General features: G+C 43.3%; 1 protein-coding gene across 3 annotated transcripts; it reads right to left on the reverse strand.

Annotated features, from left to right (window-relative positions):
* Positions 1-14,139: 14,139 nt before the first annotated feature.
* LOC119301089 lies at positions 14,140-20,361 on the reverse strand. 3 transcript variants are annotated; one of them, XM_037577983.1, is made up of 7 exons: positions 19,915-20,252; positions 19,506-19,563; positions 19,278-19,358; positions 19,142-19,177; positions 18,747-18,986; positions 18,484-18,622; positions 14,140-14,776 (listed from the first exon to the last, which is right to left on the reverse strand). In XM_037577983.1, exons 1-7 carry the CDS (start codon positions 20,100-20,102, stop codon positions 14,301-14,303), a joined length of 1,218 nt encoding a protein of 405 aa, XP_037433880.1. In that variant the 5' UTR covers positions 20,103-20,252; the 3' UTR covers positions 14,140-14,300. The 3 variants fall into 3 exon arrangements, with proteins under 3 accessions (XP_037433880.1, XP_037433881.1, XP_037433882.1); XM_037577984.1 differs by lacking the exon at positions 19,915-20,252 and adding an exon at positions 19,702-19,892; XM_037577985.1 differs by having other exon boundaries at positions 14,593-14,776; positions 18,488-18,622; positions 19,915-20,361.
* Between the last annotated feature and the right edge of the window lie 936 nt (positions 20,362-21,297).

Genomic DNA, 21,297 nt, shown 5'->3' on the forward strand with positions numbered 1-21,297 from the left:
GGAGCAGGAGCTCACAGCGATGCCGAAGAGGGGGTTAGCGAGCTCGGGGAGGTTCTGGCGGCGCCGAATCGACCGGAGACGGGCTCGGGTGCCCGAGGTTGAAGACAAAGGAGAAGACGGCGTTCGGCGGCGTTTGGCATCGCGTGAGTCGACAGAGAGGCGTATGCATCGGTGGCGGAGCTCCTGGGCATGTCGGAGAGGCGAGGGGAGGCGGTGGCCGCGGTGGTGCACATCGGCGGCGGCGTGTTCGGGTAGAGAGGGAGAGAGAGCAGAGAAGGGGGTCGAGCTCGAGAGAGAGTGAGAGGCGACCAGAGGGGATGCGTGGCGTCGTGAGGGAGATCCAGGGCGACGAGGGAACACGTAGTCAGGGTGGAGGTGGCCGGCCTACTGGCGCGAGGAGGGAGGCGACAGGAGGCGCCAGGTGGGCTGGGCCAGTGAGCTGGGCCGGCTACAGGCAGGTGGGCCAGGTTATTCTTCTCTCTCTCTTATTTCTTGTTTTCTATTATTCTATAGACTTTAGGGCTTTATTAAAAATGCCAGGGCATTTCCAAAAATCATGAAACTAATCATGGCTACTGTTTAGAATATATCCAATAGTAAACATTTTAGTTTATGATTATTTGAGCATTTAAAATATTTTGTAGTATTTAAATGCCCAAATGCAAATAGAGTAAGATTTAATTCAGAGCCCAAATATGTCATGGAAAAATGTGCATCACCTCTGGTTACTGTTTACAACATTTTCCATAAATGATGAACATTTTTGAAAGCCATTTGGATTTACTGAAAATATTTTAGGTGAACCTAGTGCATTCCTTTGATGCTAGGGGTTTGGTCAGTCCCCATTTCAAGTTTCTGAGAAATTTAAACATGATGCAAGATGATGATGCAATGACAAGCAAGGCCAAAGCTAGGGCTGTGACAACTCACCCCCACTAAACAAGAATCTCGTCCCGAGATTCAAGACGTGAGGTAAGAAGACAGAGGGGGCACAAAGCTAACACGATCTTCTCGATCCAACTGCCCTTCTCGGAGATGTTGATCCGCTACATCATATTGATTATGACATCCTTTCCTTCGAGAACTTCATCCAACATGGCGACAAGAGAGCAAGATAACCTCACTAGAATGGATCATCGATCTTAAAGAACACAAGATCAACTCACGGAATGAGACGTAGAAACATTTCTTGAGCTGAGACACAAGTCACACATCGGAAGGGATGGAGGAAATAGATGATGGAGGTTCAATTTGGTAGGCAACAATTCCACACTTGAATAGGATGGTGCATGGTTTCAAAGTAGCGAGGAGATTGATTGCCATGATTCCACAACGGGGCACCTTGGGGGAGGTGACTCGTAAAATTATTACCTTAAGTGGCAAAAAGAATTACTTTTGATCCATAGATCATTGAAACTCTTCATACCAGCCTAAGGAAATCACAACTGATCATTCGAAGGAGTTCAAAAGAATGACATACTCGGACTAGAATGGATGATGTGGACTACCTTGTTGAAGACAACGCAATGGATGATTTTGCTTATCATCGGAAATGGATGGGACCCATGGTAGGTCCACTTTTGAAGATGATCTTGGACAACAACTGCTGAGAAGGCGGATCATAGTGAAAGGGCACAATGGTGGGTGCAAGCTGGGGACAAAATGCAAGTGTTGGGAATGATTCTAGTAACTGGGGAGAAACCCAACAGTAGAGAGAGATTCCACTATCGGAAAGGTTGTAGCATAACCGAGGAAACTGAAAGCAGATCCCAATTAATGCAGACGATAAATCCTAGTGATTTCGCGTGCTCTCAAGAACTTGAGCATTCCCATATTCAACAAGTTTTACCAATATCCATGTCAAGGATCCTGGCAACACAACATACTACCATGATGAATAATGGTGGAGGAGGCAGATGCAAAGAAAGATAACACTTTCTCAGATTTCACCTTAGCGAGGCCAAGGGATCAAAATCTGGATGATCGACCGAGAGACATTTAGCACTCCGCTTCTAATGTTCTCCTTGATGTGCTAGGATAACCCATTTATTGATATGGTTTGGTATCTAGGACATCAAGTAAAAGGTCTGACTTCGGGAGCACAAGAATCCATAAGGAATAACTAAGGAAGTAGTATCCTACGAAATCCTTATGGGGAGGTGGCCAACTTCCTCAATCAAGATATTATAATAATAGGTCTTCCGGCTGGGTGTGTTGGCCACGTCATCCACTCTACCGGTTACCGAGAGACCAATATTATAGCTTTTGGGAAAACGTCCCAACCATCACATCTGCCTGAGATTCAGATCTGGTTGGTGTTAGGATATTCCAGACTCAGCATGCATGAAAATAAAGTTTGCAACACAATCGACGAGATGACGTTGCGAGATTCTTAGGAGATGGACTACGGTAGTAAGCTCCAAAGCATGACATGGTCCTGCTACAAACATGTGAACACGCTATCCAAGACAAGCATGACCACATGGTAGTCTTATAATAAAACACTACCGAAGTTCTGGTCAGGAACCATCATCGAGGATATCAAAGTCCTTGCATAAGTCCGGATTAGCTCTTAAGAAGGAACTTCTTCTCCTTGAACAAATCAATCAGTGGCTTAGTGTGCTACAGAATTCATATGGAATGAAGATGATCAGTCTAACATACCACAGAATACTTTGCACGTGCATGGCTGACTTAGGATGATTCCAAAGGAAACAACATTGACTTTCTCGAATTCACGAAGGCAACTTGCTTCAATGCACATGTATTAGAGGAAGTTACTTCTTTCATCCGAGCATATGCTTCATGAGCTAGCATGAAGAAATGCTTTCAAAGTTTCCAACACTAGCTCAATGTTCGACATGAATCATGGACAAGATAAGGATGTTGTCGATGGGCTCAACAACAATTCATCTAGGTTCCCATGAAGATGGAATTCCACGACTATGTGAACAAGGTGATAGCATTGGTCAGACCAAAGGACGTAATGGTGTATGCCCGAGGAATCAACCTCGAGTAAGACAACATTACGAACACCGTTGGTTCTGATTTGATTTGAGGATAGCCCACACTCAAAACAAAGTTTGGACAAGACAATAGATCCAAGAACTGATCACGAGGACCAATCGATGAAGATATCATCTTTCTTCAACACACACACACAAAAGATATCCCTTGACACGAACTAAGTCAGACAAGCTTTTATCTTCCAACTCTCCAAGTTGTCGTTTAGCTTAACCAACTAGCTCAGGGTTATCCAACACAGATTCTTGGAGAAAGGGTGGTTACAAGAAACCAACTTGATCACAAACTCAACATAGCGGCCAGGTGACAAGCTGGTAACACTTCTGAGAAGACATTCGGAAAATCACGAACCACTGAAATGTTATTAAGCTCGGGAGCAATCTTGCTTTCGAGGCAAGATGATATGATCAAATAAGAAAGGGATTGAATAATCCTAACTCATTGATCGAAGAGTGCACCAGAAATAAGGACTAGGTAGCACGATCAATCTTAGGATGATGATTTAATAACCAACACGCTAAGAATGAATTATTGTCCATCAACTACCAAGCAACGTGATTGCTAGGAGTATTGATTTCACACATCACAATTCACTTGTTGGCATTCTGGTTACAACAACACGGGACCAAAGAATGAATAATGATGGCGAGAAGTATCACTGCGTCAAGAATTCATAAGAGGTGGTGCAATTCTCATGACACTCTTGACGTTAAGATGGTAACACTCCAAGGTAGAACAGAATAAAAGCTGGAATTGCAATTTGATCTGCGGAGTACAACTACTTTGACCCAATCCTGGATATGGATGAGGTACTAGAGTTTGTTTCTCCTAGTTAATCTGAATAGGATGGCTTGATGGACCACAAGAATAATAGACATCGATGAACATGAATGCACAACTAGTCCTGACTATCAATTGATAGATGAGGGTTAGAAAACAACGGAGGAGGAACAACTCGAATGAACATATATCTTTCTAAGTTGTGGATGCATAGATTAGTATGTCGAGCAAAGCTCAACATTTATTCCAGATAACCCATGTAGAAAGGTAGAACTGGCAGATTCACATTATAGAATGGAGGACTCATCGAGAGCACTCCGGTTGTGATCTTTTGGTTCAAAAGAATTTCCGCCAAGGATGGTTCGTGGTATTAGGAAGAATGATATACCACAGACCTGGGAGACTATCACAAGGTCACTAATATCCTAAAGGAACTAGCAAACACTATCAACACGAGGTAAGTAGAGTAAATCTTGGGCTCAAGAACCCAGAAATAGAATACCTACTACTAAATGGCATCACGGGATGCTTTCGAGAATGGTGGCCAGAATCATCACACTGGGAACACAAAACATGGCTAGATTACTAGGTGACTCCCTAAAACACCTAGGGTCATAATAATAGCTCCAACATATATGTCGAGGCAACAGAGTACCTCAACTCACGGATTAGTGTGGTTGAACTGGCCCAAAGGAACATCGGGAACGGAAAGAAGGGATTTGCAAATGCATCAGACTATTTAGAAACCTGGGATGACTCGGACAGCATAACGGCTGTAAATGCTCAAAAGATTTGAGACATCCTGCAAAATGGTGGCATAACCACTCAACAACACATTATCAAGGTTCCGAGATCAACTATCAACATACGGAAGTAGCAGGAATGGAACTAAGGCTTGAACTATCAATTCTATAAGTCTAAGGATTAGTAACACGTCACCCTGATAGATAGATGAGAAGGCCTAGTTCTTAATCCCCGTAGAAAGGAAGAGGTTCACTCAGATCAGAAGGACATAGGGTATAAGGAGTAAAAAGAGCTTTACGTTCCCTTCCACAATCAATTCCCTTACATAACTAAAGCATTTCTAGACTCGACTTCGACCAGTTTGGCTTGGTAATCCTACAGGCAGTCAGGCTCTGATACCAAAGCTGTCAGGACCCCGATCCTAAGTCACACCGATCTAGCATGTAACACTTCATATCACTTTGCGGCCTCACGCACGGTATTCCCACGGGTGCCACCTTACCTGGCCCGGGACCGTTTGCGCCTTTTGGCTCACGTATATGATAGTGTCGCTAGCATCCATATGATAGAGAACCCGGGCCGACATGACTAGTCGTGAACCCAAAGTGGCACTAACTTACGGGGACATGCATACATGAAACAACATCGAACATGTCGGTCATCAGCGTGTGATCCGGGCTATAGCAACTGGGCTAACAGGACTCTAGGAACCCGGGCTGTAGCATGCTAGCAGGACTTCGGAAGTCACCGCGTGACATTTCCCCGAAGGGACAGACACAGGAACGAAGTGAATCACATGCCGGCCAGTCTAAGTGTTCCGGAGCAGTAGTACTGGGCTAGCAGGACTCCGGTAAACCAGGCTGTAGCAGACTACCAAGGCTCAGTGGAAGCACCAGACTACATTTCCCCATAAGAGAGACTACCAAGGATAAACAACTAGGTTGTCGGATCCCACACATACCAAGCACTTCAATCATACACACAATATGCTCGATATGTGCAAATACAACATGGCATCACAACAAGACTCTACGACTCAGAGTATTTATTCATTAGGCTCCGAGGAGTGAGATATTACAAACATGGGTCTCATGACCCAACAATCATAGCATACAAATCAAGCACATGCGGAAGCTTAATATGTCTGAGTACATACATCTACAAATGAAAAAGGCTGAGAAGCCTGACTATCTACCAGATCCTGCCGAGGGCACAAGATCATAGCTGAGGTATCAAGCTAAATGTCGAAGTCCACACGGAACTACTAGCGAGACTCTGCAAAACATAAATTAAGCAAACGTGAGTACAAAAGTACTCAGCAAGACTTACATCAGAACTAGCTACATATGCATCGGCATCAACAATGGGATGGTGGGGTTAAACTGCAGCAAGCCAGCTTTGACTAAGTGGCTAACCTGAACTACGACTGCAAGCAACTCTTTTGAGGTGGCGCACGCGGGTCCACATATTCACCAATCAATACACCACTATGGATCCGCTCCCGTCTACCTACCAGAACGCCATCCATAGCACTTACGCTTATCTTGCGAGTTTTAGAGTATCCACTTCAAGTTATCTATGAACTGTTATAGGTAACCCAGAAGTCCTTTACCGCGGACACGGCTATTCGAATAGATCATTTATAACCCTGCAGGGGTGTACTTCGTCACACATGTTTCCACCACTTAGCGTCTGCACACGACATGTGCACGGCAGACTTCAAGCAAAAGCCGGCGTGGGTGTAGACCACGACCTGACTATCCACACAAGTCTCTAGTCCAGGTTTATCGCCTATTCAGGTTCCATCCGCAAGGAAATCCGGCCGGGGTGTCCTCAACGGCCCCAAACGATGTGTACAGGGTCCCGAGACGCCAAACGGGCGCCCGGCATACCCGGCCACGGTGTATCTACCGCATCATAGCCCACCCCTAGGGTCAGCCCTACGCACGGCCGCCAACACATAATATATAAACACCAGAAACTAGTTGCAACTCTTGGACAGAGGACAAGAGGGGTCAATAAGTCGAGCGGGGTCATATTTCAGGGCCCAATGTGTGCTAGTAGTTGTTTCATGGATCACAAACACAGAACTCAGTTCCTAAGGACGGCTTCAATGAAACAACCCACCATGTACTCCTACATGGCCTCTCATCGGTACCTTTACCAAATCATGTTCACACACTTAGCTCTCAACAGTAGGACATGTTCACACACCTCCGATTCATCCCCGATGAATCAGAAGTGACACAACTCTATGCAATAGCAGGCATGACAAACAAGCATGAATGAGTAGGCACATCAGGGCTCAAACAACTCCTACTCATGCTAGTGGGTTTCATCTATTTACTATGGCAATGACAGGTCATGAAGAGGATAAGGGGTTTAACTACCGCAGCAAGTAACAGATGAATCGTTGTTGTCCTAATGCAGTAAAAGAGAGCAGGAGCGAGAGAGTGGGATTGTGTCGGAATGAGCAAGGGGTTTTTGCTTGCCTGGCACTTCTGAAGATGATATAGCTCTTCATCGGTGTCATCGATCACATCGTCGAAACCACGTCTACTGAGAGGGGACAAACACCGGCAAACGAGAGGAAACACAATCAATGTAATGCAACAAACATGATGTATGATCATGGCATGTTAAGGTACTGAATTGACCTAATGCAATATCTAGCCAATTTAATTGAAGTGGAACTCAAACAAGATCAAATTCCAACTCCAAATGTTATTTCATAAATTGCCCTAATCATCATTTGTCCTATTCGGTGAGGTTAACTTGTTCAAACATGCATGAACATGGCATAAACAGATTCTTCATATTTTTCTGATAATTTTTCATATATAAAATATTTCATTTGGAGTTACAGTTTAATTTCTATGATTTTTAGAAGTTTTGGGCATTTTTCTGGAATTTCTAAATTATTTTAAATCTAGAAAATGATTAACTGCGTCAGCATTGCATCATGCTGGCGTCAACAGGTCAACAGGGTCGGTCCAGGTCAAACCTGACCAGTGGGGTCCACTGATCAGTGACTCAGTCAACTGACAGGGTTAACTAGCACTAACTAACAGTTAACCTAGGCTAATTAGTCCCTGGACCCACACGTCAGTGACTATGGGTTTAAAATTAAGTTAACTTAACACTTAGCTAAGTAACAGGGGCAAGGGCCCACATGTCAGCGGCTAACCTAACTAACCTAAATAGGATTATCACTAACTTTAGTTAGCCAGGCGGGGCCCGCATGTCAGTGAGAGAGAGAGGTCAAACCCCTGGTCAGACGGGGTCAAACCCGCCGGACCTGGTCAATGGCTCGTCGCCGGCGACGAAAGAGACGGCGGAGGGCTTCAGAAACGTTGTTCTGGCGACCAAAAGAGCGGCGGAGGAGCTCTATGCGTAGCTGGAGATCTCGTGCATCTAACGGTGTAAGAAGCAGCAACTGGGGTGGTCCGAAATGACGGTGATGTCGAGCTTTGCGGCGGCCGGAGTTTGGCCGTGCTCGAGTTCCTCGCTAGGGTGTTCGGGAGGAGGATCTGGGGGTGGCTACAGGTGCGCGAAGACACGCTGAGCACGGTGGTGTGCTCAGCTTCGAGCGACAATGGCTCTAGCCACGACGGTGACGGGGCATGGCGGCGACGGGCAGCGGCCGCGGTGGGCAGGGGGGCTAGAGGAGGGATTCGATGGCAGGGCCAGAAGGGTTGGGAGCAGGAGCTCACAGCGATGCCGAAGAGGGGGTTAGCGAGCGCGGGTAGGTCCTGGCAGCGCCGAATCGACCGGAGACGGGCTCGGGTGCCCGAGGTTGAAGACGAAGGCGAAGACGGTGTTCGGCGGCGTTTGGCGTCGCGTGAGTCGACAGAGAGGCATAGGCGTCGGTGGTGGAGCTCCTGGGCATGTCGGAGAGGCGAGGGGGATGCGGTGGCCGCGATGGTGCACGTCGGCGGCGGCGGCGTGTTCGGGTAGAGAGGGAGAGAGAGCAGAGAAGGGGGTCGAGCTCGAGAGAGAGTGAGAGGCGACCGGAGGGGATGCGTGGCGTCGTGAGGGAGATCCAGGACGACGAGGGAGCACGCAGGCAGGGTGGAGGTGGCCGGCGTGTGGCTGTGCACGCCAGGCACGCGCCCCTGCCTACTGGCGCGAGGAGGGAGGCGACAGGAGGCGCGAGGTGGGCTGGGCCAGTGAGCTGGGCCGACTACAGGTAGGTGGGCCGGGTTATTCTTCTCTCTCTCTCTCTCTCTCTCTCTCTCTCTCTCTCTTATTTCTTGTTTTCTATTATTCTGTAGACTTTAGGGCTTTATTAAAAATGCCAGGGCATTTCCAAAAAATCATGAAACTAATCATGGCTACTGTTTAGAATATATCCAACGGTAAACATTTTAGTTTATGATTATTTGAGCATTTAAAATATTTTGTAGTATTTAAATGCCCAAATGCAAATAGAGTAAGATTTAATTCAGAGCCCAAATATGTCATGGAAAAATGTGCATCACCTCTGGTTACTGTTTACAGCATTTTCCATAAATGATGAACATTTTTGAAAGCCATTTGGATTTACTGAAAATATTTTAGGTGAACCTAGTGCATTCTTTTGATGCTATTGGTTTGGTCAGTCCCCATTTCAAGTTTCTGAGAAATTTAAACATGATGCAAGATGATGATGCAATGACAAGCAAGGCCAAAGCTAGGGCTGTGACAGTGTAAGTCATGATGAAGTTAGAATACATTAGGTATTATGAAATAATAAAATATGAATGGGTTCATAACAGTACCTAAAGTTTGTGATTTGGTTTCTATACTAACGGATCTCACGAAGGTTTTTGTTGAGTTTTCTGCGCTGAAGTTTTTAAGTTTTGAGTGAGATCGCAATGGATGAAGGAATAAGGAGTGTAAAGACCCTAATCTTGGGGATTCCCAAGGCCTCGCTAGGTATTATTCAAGGACACCCAAGACTCTAAGCTTGGGGATGCCCCGGATGGCATCCCCTCTTTCTTCTACCTACCATCGGTAAATTACTTGGAGCTATATTTTATTCATCACATGGTATGAGTTTTGATTGGAGTGTCATGTATTATATGAGTCTTTGATTTGTTTGTTTTTAGTTTGACACAATCATCTTTGCTGGATTCACATTTTTGTGAAGGACACGCATTATTTGGGATTTGGTAGAATACTCCATGCGCTTCACTTATATCTTTTGAGCTAGGCAGTTGCTCTAGTACTTCACTTATATCTTTTAGAGCACGATGGTGGTTATATTTTAAAGAAATAGCTGCACTCTCATGCTTCACTTATATCATTTTGAGAGTTTGATAATAGTAATGACAATATGCACAAGTTATGCCATTGGTGCTAATATGATAGGTATTCAAGAGGGATAGAAGAAAAACTTTCATGTAGATCACTGAATATGATAAGTTTGATTCCATACAATAGTTTTGCGATATAAAGATGGTAATATGTGGGAGGTACTAGTGAATTATTGTGGTTTAGTAAGAATATTGATGTTAAGGTTTGTGATTCCCGAAGCATGCACGTATAGTCTCTCGTTATGCTAAGAAGTTGGAGCATGATTTATTATTGATTGTCTTCCTTATGAGTGGTGGTTGGGGACGAGTGATGGTCTTTTCCTACCAATCTATCACCCTAGGGGCATGTGTTGTAGTACTTTGCTTCAAGGGATAATAAACTCTCGCAATAAGTATGTGAGTTCTTTATGACTAATGTGAGTCAATGGATTATACACACTCTCACCTTTCCGCAATTTGCTAGCCTCTTCGGTACCGTGCAATTGCCCTTTCTCACCTCGAGATGTGGTGCAAACTTCGCTGGTGCATCCAAATCGTGTGATATCATACACTCTATCACACATAAGCCTCCTTATATCTTCCTCAAAACAGCCACCATACCTACCAATTATGGCATTTCCATATATAGTCATTCCAAGATATATCGTCATGCAACTTCCACTGTCCCGTTATTATGCCATGCATCATCATTGTCATATTGCTTTGCATGATCATATAGCTGACATAGTATTTGTGGCTCAGACACCGTTCATCATTTTTATACATGTTACGTTAGATCATTGCACATCCTGGTACACCGCCAGAGGCATTCATATGGAGTCATATTTTTTTCTAGTATCGAACTATAAATAAATAAAAGTGTGACGGATCATTATTCATTATTAGAGCATTGTCCCAGTGAGGAAATGTAAAAAAGCCAAAAAGAGCCTAGAAAAAAAGAGGCCAAAAAGAGCCCAACAAAAAAATGAGAGAAAAAGAGAGAAGAGGCAATGTTACTATCCTTTTACACACTTGTGCTTCAAAGTAGCACATGTTTTGATATAGAGAGTCTCCTATGTAGCCACTTTCATATAACTAGTGAGATTTTTTCATTATAGAACTTGGCTTCTATATTCCAATGATGGAATTCCTCAAATGCCCGAGGTCTTCTAGAGCAAGCAAGTTGGGTGCACACCCACTTAGTTTTCCTTTTGAGCTTTCATACACTTATAGCTCTTAGTGCATCCGTTGCATGGCAATCACTACTCCTTGCATTGACATGAATTGATGGGCATCTCCATAGCCCGTTGATTAGTCTCGTCAATGTGAGACTTTCTCCCTTTTTTGTCTTCTCCATATTAATCTCTACCACCGTACTCTATTCCACCCATAGTGCTATATCCATAGCTTGCATTCATGTATTGTGTGGGGATTGAAAAAGTTGAAGCGCGTTAAAAAGTATGAATCAATTGCTCGACTTGTCATCGGGGTTGTGCATGATAAATACTTTGTGTTAAGAAGATGGAGCATGACAAGGCTATATGATTTTGTAGGGATAACGTTCTTTAGCATTTTTATTTTGAAAGGCATGATTGTTTGTTGGTATGCCTGAGTATTGATGTCTTTATGTCAAATTATAGACTATTGCTTTGAATCATGCGGATCTAAATATTCATGCCATAAAAGAAAGATTACATAATGAACATGTTAGATAGCATTCCATATCAAAAATTCTGTTTTTATCATTTATCTATTCGAGGACGAGCAGGAATTAAGCTTGGGGATGCTTGATACGTCTCCAACGTATCTATAATATTTTATCGTTCCATGCTATTATAATATCAATCTTGGATGTTTTATATGCAATTATATGCAATTTTGTATCTTTTTGGGGACTAACCTATTAACTTAGTGCCAAGTGTCAGTTCCTATTTTCCAGGAAATCAGTACCAAACAAAGTTTAAATGCCACGAAACTTTTTGTCAATTTTTTTCTGGACAAGAGAGAACCTAGAAGCTTCGGGAGGAAATCTGACAAGAAACGAGGAGACGACAAGGCACTTGGGCACGCCCAGGTGCCTTGTGGGCTGTCATGGCTCCGTCTGACCTAATTCCACCTCTATAAATTCTCTAAAATCGGGAAACCAATATAGAGCCACCCAAAATACTTTTTCCGCCATCGCAAGCCTTTGTTCTTGCAAGATCCCATCTGAAGGCCTTTTTCGATACTCTATCGGAGGGAGAATCGATCATAGAGGGCCTCTACATCAACCTTGTTGCCCTTCTGATGATGCGTGAGTATTTTACCATAGACCTACGGGTCCATACCTAGTAGCTAGATGACGTCTTCTCTCTCTTTGATCTTCAATACAATGTTCTTCTCGATGTTTTTGGAGTACTATTCGATGTAATATTCTTTTGCGGTGTGTTTGTTGGGATTCAATGAATTGTGGGTTTATGATTAGATTATCCATGAATATTACCTGAGTCTTCTCTGAACTGTTTTATGCATGATTATTATAGTTTTGTATTTCTCTCTGATCTATCTGTTTGGTTTGGCCAACTAGATTGATTTATCTTGCAATGGGAGAGATGCTTTGTGATGGGTTTAATCTTGCGGTGCTCTATATCCCAGTGACAGAAAGTGACAAGACACGTATTTGTATTGTTGTCATTAAGGATAAAACGATGGGGTTTATACATGTTGCTTGAGTTTACCTTGTCTACATCATGTCATCTTGCTTAAAGCGTTACTCCGTTCTTTATGAACTTAATACTCTAGATGCATGCTAGATAGCGGTTGATGTGTGGAATAATAGTAGTAGATGCAGGCAGGAGTCCGTCTACTTGTCTCGGACGTGATGCCTATATACATGATCATTGTCTTGGATATCGTCATAACTATGCATTTTCTATCAATTGCCCAAACAGTAGTTTGTTTACCCACCGTATGCTTTTTGTTTGATAGAGAAGTCTCTAGTGAAAACTATGGCCCATGTGTCTATCTTTATCATATATATAAACCAAAAATACCTTGCTACAATTTGTTTACCGTTATTTTATTTTGTGTTTTTGTTTATCTATCTACCATTATCAGACTTGATCCTTGCAATTAACCGTCAAGGGGATTGACAACCCCCTTGATTGCGTTGGATGCAAGTATTTGTTCTTTTGTGTGTAGGTGATGTTCACGAGGTCTTGCGTGGTTCTTCTACTAGATCGATAACCTTGCTTTTTAACTGAGGGAAATACTTATCGCTACTGTATTGCATCATCCTCTCCTCTTCGAAGAAATCCCAACGCAACTCACAAGTAGCAGCAAGCAGGTCCATACATGGGTAATGTGGTCCATACATGGGTAATGTGGCTTCTGACATGTTGATGCATACCCTGGTGATAGTATGCATAACCGTCACAATTTGCAAGCACGGTCAATTTATATTATATTGCAATTGGTGGGCAATTTTGAGAAAAAAATTCATAATTTTTGACAAATTTTAATTATGCAAAATTTGAATTTGAATGCAAATTCAGCTATCGCTGCTATTATTAAACCGTAAACTTGACATTCTTAAACAGACTGTCTGAGCCATTACAATAACCAACCATGTGATATAGTCGTGCAATTTTCAAACAATGCACCAGTATGATGGAGGTGTTTGTTCAGCTCTAGGCATCGGATCCTGTCAATGCAATCCTCACGACGTAGCCAATGTTTTCTCTTCCTTCGCATTCTTGACGACTTCCAGTTCTTCCTGCTGCTCTACAAGGGCGGTGTTGATATATTCAAGACGGTTATGCATATCTAACAAGCCCATTTTCAGATCTTCAATTTCATCTTGCTCCTCTGGCAGGGCCTTCTTGAGGCCTTCAGGTAGTTTTTGGTGCCGTACAAGGGTAATCTTCACACATTGAAGTTCATGTTGCGGATCCTTCACAACTTAACGTTCTTGCTGCTGCTCTGCCAGGGCCTTCTTGACAGTTTCAAGTTCTAGCTGTTGCCATGCCAGAGAATAACATCAAGTTCGTCATGCTGGTTTGCCAGGCGTGCTAGACAGCTTCTGGATCTTCCTGCTGCTGTGTCAAAGCATTGACAACTGGTTGTTTCTGGGCCTCAAGACTTGCAGTAATGTCATCATTTGAGAATCCTAACTTTTCCTACAGAAAACCGATTATAAGCGGGAATTTGTCTTGCTTCGATAAGGCCTTGTTCGGTTAATCGTCCTCCCAAAGGGGATTGGACTGGATTGGAAAGGATTTTGACTTGTTAGGGATTTAATCCCCTTTACTTCCCTGTCAACCGAACAAGGTCTAAGGAATTTGCCATCTTCACGGCAACTAAAATCTCCATAAAAAAGCATTCGTTTTGCCATGCCTTTCCAGAAAAGGTCAACACAATAACATTCTCCTCAAACAAGTATACTCTGGCAGTATAGAGCAGTCTGCTGGAATGCACTTAGATGTTGAGTCAAAATCATTACAATCTTGAGTGGCGTATACATTTTGTTGGATTGGAAGTACCATGCTGACGAGCAGTAAAATGCATACGCTGCCCATCTATTGATGCAAGCTTGAAGTCCCAGCCTTCCACGTTCTTTGGGACACATACATCATAGAGCATCTTCCCCAACAGGCCATCAGGGTTCTTCGCGCTTTCAACACTCGGCATGTTGAACAACTCGGGTTTTAGCACTTCACTGCTGCTTTCGTGGTACTCCATGGAACTCGGTAAGAAGAAATGATTGGCTGGATCAGCTGAAACCCTCCCTAGCCTATCACTGGAGCTTACAGCAGTCTTATGTAGATTGCGAGACGAATAAGGTGTGTCACTGTCCTCACTCGTGCCGACACTGTAGTCATTGAGTCGTTTTCTGCTTGTGTAAAGCGCTGAAGCCTTCATGAGCAGCTCAGTCACTGCAGCTCGGTATTCCTCAGTGTGATGCTTGTAATGTCCTGCATAACAAATGGAGAAGAGATAGTGGTAGATAGATAAAACAGGGTGTGAGGGTGTTATATTCTTTCATACAGGCAGAGTCAAGATAAAATTGGCAATCCTCTCAACTGTCTCGTGGACAAAAGGGTGCTTTAGGCAGACAAAACAAGGTGTAAGGGTGCTATATTCTTTTGCTAAAAAAGGGTGTTATATTCTTTCATAGGGAAAACTAAAGATAAATGGATAATTCACCGCTGGTATTAATGGGGAGTATCACATACCATTTGGCTCAAAACATGGTTGTGTGTGGCTCCTGCAGCTGGTACATTTGTTATGTATTTTCTTCCGCGTTCATGATGTGGTGATGATTTGTTGGTGCCTATTGTTTGCAGAGATTAGCCAGTATTTGGGAGATGAGGTTGCTTGTTGGACTGGAGCCAGAACAAGAAAGAGAAGGTGCTTAAGTAGGGAACTGAAACAGTTTTTCTTTCTAGAAGGCCTTGTTTGGTGGAGGAGGTTTGGGGAGGGTTGGAGGGGAATATCCCCGTAGGGCCCAAAATCCCCAGAAATCCTTGTCAGCCCATTTGACATGCAGGGATTGAGCAGGCCAACCCCCTCTGATCCCCATGAATCCCTCCCAATCCACGTGGTACAGAAAATCTCCAGAGCCACCCGTGGAACAGAGGAGCATTGGACGCTTGCTATGCTGCTGCTGTTGTAGGAGGTTTAACCAAATAGAGGGATTTATGAGGGGGGAGGGATTAGTGGGGAATTGAGGGGATTGGGTGGAGGAGAGGGATTAACCAAATCCCCTCAAATCCCCATCCACTTTGGGGCTGCAAAACCTCCCCTGTCAAACGAGGCCGAAAGGTAATTCTTGCCCATATAGAGGGACCAAGCCGAGCATGCCATCACAGCCTAGATTAGGTTCATTTTCTTTGAATATATGTGTTCTTAATCTTGGTTTCCACTAGCATGTGCTCTGTCTTTCAGGCTAGATTCAAATTTGTTGTCAGAGATACGAAACCTTTTATCAGCAAACATATATGTGCACAGGAGACGAGAATTGAATGGTAGGGAAAGCATCTTTCAGGAGATATGCTGGCTCCTGCATATAAATGATTATAGTTTCTCATTTATTTGTACTTTCAAATGGGTGAGGTGGACGGAGCGCAGTCTCTCCCCAATCAGGGATTTTTTGTGGGAGGAAAACTTCCGATCTATTCATCAACTGTCAAGGTAGTACAAAGAACACCAGAAGTAAAAAACACATCTAGGTCCGTAGACCACCTAACGACGACTACAGGCACTAGACTTAACTTAATATGTGTGACACAACCTAAAAAAAACTTAATATGTGTGACACCGTTGCAACACACGGAAGAGTGGTAATCATCCATGTAAAGACTTATCATATACTTATGCTCTTCCATGCTTTAGCAAGATACTAGCTAAATACCCATGCGTTTCTACGGGATGAAACGATATCTAAAGAGTGGTGGCGTGTGACTGATTGTCCTCGGACGCGGTGGCGTCGACTATGATGTGATTGACTGCACGCCTAATTAATTGCATGCAATTGTGGGCGAGGCAGCTCTAGCCTACCCCAACTTGTTTGGGACTAAAGGCTTTGCTGTTGTAATGGCTGCGTGTCGATTTGGCACTTAGTTTCCAAATTGAACGGACCTAATTAACTACATGGATAATTAATTTAATTGATATGTTGTATTAGCAGCAGATCTGCTGTTTTTGTTCGATTTGTTGTATATGGCAGCGGATCTACTATTTTTGCTTGATTTGTTGTATATGATAGCAGATCTGCTGAGACCACATGTGTGATCGTAACTGAACTAAGGAAACGAACTAAAGGTGTGGATAAAGAAAATCATTACTGACCAAAAACTCGGCGGTAGAAAACCAGAAACGGGAGGCGAAAAATAATAGATGGGAGGGGAAGCTTCACCAAAGGCAAAAATCATTACTGCCTTCAATAGTAGAGATGATTGTTGATGACAAGTGACAATAGTTGGCCATTAACAAGTTATTGTAGGGAGTATTATTTTGCAGATGCAAGACATTGGTTGCTTCTACCATCCTTCTCGCGTTTCATATGTCCCATACAGTCAAATAAGACCTTCTTTCTTACATTATGGATTTACTACCTTTACCGATAAGTCATACAGAAAATTAGGAAAAAGGGTAAGAACGATAGTGGCATACCATATGAATCATATTAGTTCTTACTAAGCCACGCATTTGTTATTCAGCTCAAAATTCTCCATCGGAGTCAAAGGTACATGTTTAAGAACAAATTCTTACTAAGCCTAGCACTAGCATTCAGCTCAAAATTCTCAATGCAAGTCAAATTCTTACTAAGCCTAGCACTTGTTATTCAACTCAGAATTCTCCATCAAAGTGTGCATGAAACATGCACAGAACCTTATCTTCGCGCTAGGAATGAGGCCCTTGCACAGTGACAGCCTGATGGGTTCAAAATGAAATTACTGATTAGTTGCATATGACATTTTCTCTTTCAGTGTTTGGATCCATGGGTTAGAGTTAGTTTGGACTCAACTAACCCAAAAATATCCAAACAGGAGGGTTAGTTTGGGTTAGATACATCTAACTCATCCAAAAAATCTAACCCACCCAAGAGGTGTTTATTTGGGTTAGTTCTTCTCGGGACCACTAAAAAACACCTTTTTCTCTCGCTCTACCCGCAGCAGATCCCTCCCCACTTCCTCGAAGCTTCTCATCCTCTCCCTCCCTCCCTCTCACACCGCCTGTGAAGGCGCCTCGCCGTATCTGCGCTCCATCTAACCCTGCCATCCAAACACCTCTTTGGCTAGAGTTAGTTCAGGGTTAGAATCTAACTCTAACCTCTAACTGAGTTAGAGTATCCAAACAGGGCCAGTATATGTCAGTCCAAGTTCATCTAAATCTGTCTAACTTCAAGTTCAACATAGGCCTTATCCAGCATAGCCAAACGCGAAACGGAAGTCCAAACATAGTCCAACTCAACGACGTTCATGCTATTTGACTGGTCCAACAACGCTTGGTCAATCAGGCAGTTATAGTTTATGTAATATCCATGGATGTGGCTCACTGATTGATCACGGTTTGCGCACAGTTCTATATTAAAAAAAATGAATTTTAATGGGCAAAATGAACTCCACGTGACAGGGACAATAGGAACAACACACACTTAAGGCTTCCTTAGAGTTTTAAATTCATATTTAGAGTGACAGCACTCTTGTTCTGCTTGCTGAAACCTGAAACTGCAATGTGGCTAACTGGCAAGCCATTAGTACAAGAGAGTACATTTATGGCTGGGAAGGGTGACCCAGGATGAGTTGGGATATTCCTCATGAACTTAGATTCATGTTTATTTCAATTAGCATATAAGCAAATTCGTTGAGAAAGTTGCAGAAGTGAACAATTGAACGCTACGACTTTGGCAGGCTCGTGCATTAAAAAGCTGATCAGTTGTGGATCTGGATTGGAACCACCAGTAGTAGACTTGCACTATGATGAGTGGTAACTGGTAAATTGTCCAATTTCAGCGTGTAGTCATTATGCATTCCCGCATATATTTGTCCATGCCTATTTTAACTAGCACGAATCAGCACTTTTTGTCAGTGCTAAGTAGTACTGGATAGCACATTTAGTCTTTGTATTAATAGCTTCCACATGACTTGGAAGATTGTAGCAGTAACAAAGGGCGTACCTACATGTGGAGAACTGTGCCATTTAACTAAATTCACATCACCACCCAGCTCCAGCAGACGCCGTCCAAAATTTTGAACGACTGAACATGGAGCAAGTTCATCATCCTCTGAACAGAATATGAGTATTGGGCCAACATGCTGCACATATAATGGATGAAGGTCACATATATATGCAAAATTTCTACCTGCAATCACGTTATAAGACATTGTAGTCTTTTTTTTTTGCAGGGAATAAGACATTGTAGTCAATGGAGTGACATACCACTGACGAGTATAGTGTCTCCCAATATTCTTTGCGCTGTGCTTCAAACTTGCCAATGAAAAGAGTGTCTAGACCCGAGGCAATGCCTCTAGTCATCCATGATAAGACACGTGGAGGTTCAGGCATCTTCAGGACACTTGGGTGAAGGAGAAAGCGGGTGCCTAAATCACTCACAAAATCTACAGGACTCGAGTCATATATTTGTCCACATACGCAGTCCCGTACAAGTTGATAGTCACCCTGTAACAAGAAAAAAGCATTAAGTTTTCAGAAACATGAGTAAATACAAACTAAAATAACGGCCATTGGTAGGCTGCAACTTGTTTTCTTGAATAAAAATTTCGTGACAACTGCGTGCAAACACAAGGGGCGAACAGCAAAAATGACCATCATACCAAACTCAGCTGCCCTTTGCACCTTCCCTCGATCAGCTGCCAGTGAACAAAGATAGCTTTAGCCTACAGATCCTAGACAAGGCATCAAGAGATAACTGTTCCCTTTAAAGGTTTACAGAGGTTTCGATCTTCTTACCTGAAGAACCTTGTATGTGCAACCTTTTGGTCCTCCCGAAAAGGATGCAAACACAACAGGTACTGGTCTAATATTCAGTTCCTGGATTTTGAAGATTAAATCATCAATGGTCGATGATTACAACAAGTAATCAGACGTGCCAAAACAATTAATAATCCACACTGCACACAGTAATTGACCCAAGCCAGGTGGAGGTAGCAATAGGGTGGGATGCACAGTTGCGGTTACCTTCACGAGCTCCGTGAGCACCCGGTCAGCAAGCACAGCAGCCTTCTCCGGCATAAACCTGGGCAGACATGCAAATGGGATAAAGAAAAGGATTACATTGTATAAGCTATCAGATCACACTACAAACAGTTGGGAGTTGCAACCATCCAACAGAATCCACATATCCTCGCAGCTTTTCCTCGCACATCCAACCTACCTATCTTAAGTTCTGGATTTCCTGATCAATTTGGAAGTTGCCAAAAAGACGCATACCAAGTCTAGCATCAGCCGCGTGCCCCCAAATATCCCAATCTAGCAAGAACCGAATATACTCTAGTAAAGTTTGCATCAGCTATCCAATCAGATAAAACACCCCTGGAACCTAAAATTTTCGCTTCCTGAACATGGGAGTGGAGAGAGGCGCACGTACAGGGTGACGAAGTCGGAGTGGCAGACGAGGCACGCCCACCCAAGGGCCGCGTACAGGTCCACGTACGCGCGCACGTGCCGCTCCTGACTCGACAGCCACGCGAACATCACCACCACGCCGCCGCCGGCCTCCGCACCCGCGGGGCCGTCGCTCGGCCGCCGGCCGCCCCAGTAGTGCCGCCCCCACATGCCTCCTGCCGGACGTCCCTGCCTCAAGTTTCTAGAAGCCTCAGTGCTCCTCCTCCTCCTCCTCTGCTTGACTTTTAGGCTAGAAGAAACCGTGAGGATGGGCGCCGAAGCGTGTGCCAATTATTGGGTGTATCTTGGGGACGTGTGGCGGTTAAAAAGGCCGTGCGGCGGCTGAGCTGGGAAGGGTTGAGCTGGGAATCGCATGTGACTACTATTTGTACTTGAAATCACTATAACAGGTACACCCTCCGTCCTATGAGGAGTGTACGTTTGAGTTTAAAATTTGTTTACAAAAAAGTATATTTCTATCTTCTCAATACACTTTAAAGTATTTTCTCTCATCACACGGTAATTAAGATCAATAGCATTCTATACATATACATAGTTTTCTTAATTTCTACATGCACTTAGCTCATTGAAGGTTGGGTAATTAAAGAGAAGAGAGATGGTAACTTGCATCTTTCCAATGCATTTTTTACTCAACATCATAATTTATTCTAAAATTTCTAAATGTATACTTTTCATCAGACGGAGGGAATAGGTACGGTGCTTCGGCTATCATTGCAAAGCCCATAAATTTTTATGAACTAGTGGATCCGTTGCACCAAATGACGCAGAGACCCGCTGAATTCATGTACACAATGAAAAGAAAATCCTCAGTTTAGTTACTTTAGTTGTGGGCAAGCACATACGGTAAAAAAATTGAACGCTTTTTAATAAAAAAAAGGAATGGTGGCTTATTGTCTACAAAGAGATTGTACACACACATTTAAATTTGACAGCACAAAGTCCCGTTGTATACCACTAAAAATGTGTAATTTTCAGTAATTTCTTGCTGAGCTAGCACCCACGTTAAGAATTTAGATCCCCATGTATAAAAGAAAATTTACATAGACCACGAGTCCCATTTGAAACCACATGCACGTTGTAAATGTTTTCTTTTTCAGTTTCTTTTTTATGTTTGAGCAAGCGCAGACCATGTCAAACCCGAAGTGTTATATTTGACTTCTTTAGTAGACGTAGATTTTAGCAACCACTTATGGTAATTCACACCCTTTAAGATGAATAATGAAGGATAATTTATCTTTGAAAATATATACTTGGGCATGCATCTTTTGTTATCTTATTCGAGTAACATGAGGCAAATGGCGCAGGGTCCAGATTCAAATCCAGAGGGTTTTGAAACAGTTTGCCC

This window comes from Triticum dicoccoides, chromosome 5A (genome assembly GCF_002162155.2).
Source record: "Triticum dicoccoides isolate Atlit2015 ecotype Zavitan chromosome 5A, WEW_v2.0, whole genome shotgun sequence".
Taxonomy (NCBI): domain Eukaryota; kingdom Viridiplantae; phylum Streptophyta; class Magnoliopsida; order Poales; family Poaceae; genus Triticum; species Triticum dicoccoides.

Excerpts from the sequence above, each read along its gene's own strand:
- LOC119301089 (XM_037577983.1), bottom strand. The coding sequence starts at position 20,102 with ATGTGGGGGCGGCACTACTGGGGCGGCCGGCGGCCGAGCGACGGCCCC. Across the intron at positions 19,359-19,505 it reads TGCTCACGGAGCTCGTGAAG|GAACTGAATATTAGACCAGT; the intron begins GTAACCGCAACT and ends TTCAAAATCCAG. Across the intron at positions 18,623-18,746 it reads AGACACTATACTCGTCAGTG|CATGTTGGCCCAATACTCAT; the intron begins GTATGTCACTCC and ends TTATATGTGCAG.